The 2,991-nt window shown below is 40.8% G+C and overlaps 1 protein-coding gene across 1 annotated transcript in view; it reads left to right on the forward strand.

The window, feature by feature from the left end:
• The window catches only part of Defb125 (defensin beta 125), a 7,152-nt gene extending 5,126 nt beyond the window's left edge, over positions 1-2,026 (forward strand). The window contains exon 2 of the mRNA XM_015485022.2: positions 1,363-2,026. Within this exon, the coding sequence (XP_015340508.1) occupies positions 1,363-1,718 (356 nt within the window). The 3' untranslated portion in view covers positions 1,719-2,026. The remainder of the gene's footprint in view (positions 1-1,362) is intronic.
• Positions 2,027-2,991: the final 965 nt, after the last annotated feature.

Genomic DNA, 2,991 nt, shown 5'->3' on the forward strand with positions numbered 1-2,991 from the left:
CCCCTCCCCTCTCCTCCTCTCTGTGGTGCTCCCTCTTAGTGCGTGACTTGCTCCTACCCTGTGCGGATTTTAAAAATTGAAAGAGGAACATGTTCATGGTACCACTGTCAACATTCATTATTTTTTTTAAAAAAATCAATAAACAAACAAACAAAGATCTAATGTTCTCTCTGACATGTGAGTGCTGACACACCACAGGGGTGGGGAGAATAGGAGTTCAGTAGATTAGAAAAAAGGGAATGAAGGGAAGGGAGGGGAACAGGAATAGGAAAGACAGGGGAGTTATTCTGATTTAACTTTTCTATGTGCATATATAAATATACCACAGTGAATCTGTGAATCATGTACAACCACAAGATCCTAATTAGAATAAGATGTACTCCATGTTTGTATAAATATGTCAAATTATACTCTACTGTCTTCTAGAACTAAAAAGAACAAAAAACAATAAGAAGTCCAGCCTTCGTTCTTCTCAAATTATTCCAATGGCTTTACCCATTTCCATAGTTTAAATGCTGACCTTAAGCGATGATTCCAGAATTTATATCTGTTGTCGAAACCTCTATTCTGATTTCCCACTGGTATATCCAATTGCCTTTTCGATATCCTAGGAATATCTTATGTGATATGTGCCTAAACAAATAATCTGTCCTATTCTATCTGCAATAACTTCCACAGTCCTAGTCAGAACCACCAACAGGTCACACCTGGAAGAAGCCTTTCCAGTACCTCTTCCTGATTCCACTCTTTCTTGTCCCTCATCTAAATTCCATGTGGAATCCTGAAGACACAATGGAATATTACTCAGCCATAAAAAAAGAAAGATCTCATGTTATGTTCTGGAAAAACATTAATACATATCTAAAGGAACTGGGGAATCTGGTCCTGCTATGGCACGTTCTTTTCATTTGGGGATCCTCTGCTCTTTTCCCATAATACTTCCAGTTTATGAACCCTTCAGGTACCACGAGTACACTTAGCAGCTCCTCCAACACTGAGACAGCATTGCCGCTCCTTTCCTAAGACAATCTGTGCCTCCCCTGTGTTCTGCTGGCTCACTCTCCCCCTTCTTGTCTCGGTTGAAATATTAGCTCTAAATGCAAATATTTTAAATGTCTGTCTCCTCTCTTTCTCTTTTTCTCTTCCTCTCCCTTCCCAATTTCTTCAAAGGCACATAGCACAATTTTTAATACATGCTTCATGTTTTCTCGTTGCTTCTCTCAATGGCTTTTAGTGCCTGTCATCTATTAGTCTAGATGGCAAGGTAGTGAGTAGTTGTAAATTTTTGAATGAATGAATTAAAAATGGTTAAGCTGATGCTAGCATTAAAATTTTGACCTGCATTTTTTTTATGCCCTGCAGGCGGCTTGTCTCAACCAAGATGCTGGAAGAATAATATTGGATACTGCAGATCACGATGTTTAGATGACGAGAGGTACATAATTCTTTGTAAGAACAAGCTCTCATGCTGCATTCCCATAGTGTTCCCCTCAGAATTCACTCGAAAGCCGCAGCCTCCCTTGATCCGTATAGAGGACATCACATCTGATTTAGGGGATTGGGACACTTCTCCCAATTCTCCGGTAACGAAAATTAATGATCAGTTCACATTTCATGACAATCTGTCTCTAGTCTTTGAAAAATCTACAGTTGATACTTCTGGTACCATCCAGCCCATGACCACACCCATGCAGCTACCTTTTGCTGCAGCTGACTGATGTTGCCACCTGGGAATGGGACAACTGGAGGTCCTGCTGGAACCAACACCCAGGGAGCTGTCCTACTCCTCTACTCCTCGTTCTACAATTCCATTGGAGATTGGATGGACACAACTCTACTCCCACGGCATAAGCCAGTTACTTTAGGATTAGAAATGTGCATAAGATACAAGAATTCTCTTCACTAACTTCAATTCTTTGCTTCTTCTGATGTATGGAAATGCATGGGCTAATCTGGGTCTCAAGGGAATGTGTGAGGGTCTTGATTTTTATTCATTGTTATTTTAATTGGACCTATTTATGGACTACAGTGTAATAATTCAAATTACGGGTACCGTGTGTAATGATCAAATCATTAAATGCTATACATTCTTAAAAATGTCTTGATGGGCCTGTGATAATTGTGCATATTGATGACAGTGTGATACCTCAATACACGCATAGGACACACGCTGATCTAATCAGGGTGATGAACCTGTCCATCTTCTTATCATTCCCTTGTGTTTGGAACCTTTGAGCTACTCAACAGGTCACTGTGAGTCGCAGTCACCCCGCTGTGCTGTAGAACACTAAGACCCATCACTTCCACCTGACTGGGTCTTGGTTCCTGTTATCCAATGACTCCAGCCCACTGCCCACCCCCCCCCACCCTCTCCACTGCTCTGAATTCAGGTTGACTTTTCAGCATCTACACGTGAGTGGGAACATGCAGCCTTTGGCCTTCTGTGACCCACTTCACTTAACAGAATATCATCTTATTCCATCCACTAAATGGGGCAGGATTTCACTGTTTTATGGCCAAATAATAATTCATTGTATAGATAGACCACATTTTCTTTATCTGTTCTGAGTATCCAAGTTGTCTCCATAGCTTAGTTATTGTGAATAATACACCATAAACACGGGCATACACGTAGCTCTCTGCTGTGCTTTCATTTCCTTTGGATATAAACCCGAAAGGGGGGTAGCTGGATGCTACAGTAGACCCTCTCTGCTATTCTTCATAATGGCTACATTAATGTGCATTTCACTAACATTGTTCAGTGCCCTTTTCTCCACGTCCTTGCCATCATTTGTTATTTTGCTTTTGGTTTTGTATTTTATAATGGACATCCTAACGACAGGGTGGGGGTGGGGGTAGGGGACAAAATAGCTCATCAGTTTTGATTTGCATTTCCCTAATGACTAAAGTCATGGCACATTTTTTCATCTGTTTGTTGGCCATTTGTATTTTTGAGAACTTCAGATCATTTGCCCGTTTTTAAAACTGGAT

Source organism: Marmota marmota, unplaced genomic scaffold (assembly GCF_001458135.2).
Source record: "Marmota marmota marmota unplaced genomic scaffold, marMar, whole genome shotgun sequence".
NCBI lineage: Eukaryota > Metazoa > Chordata > Mammalia > Rodentia > Sciuridae > Marmota > Marmota marmota.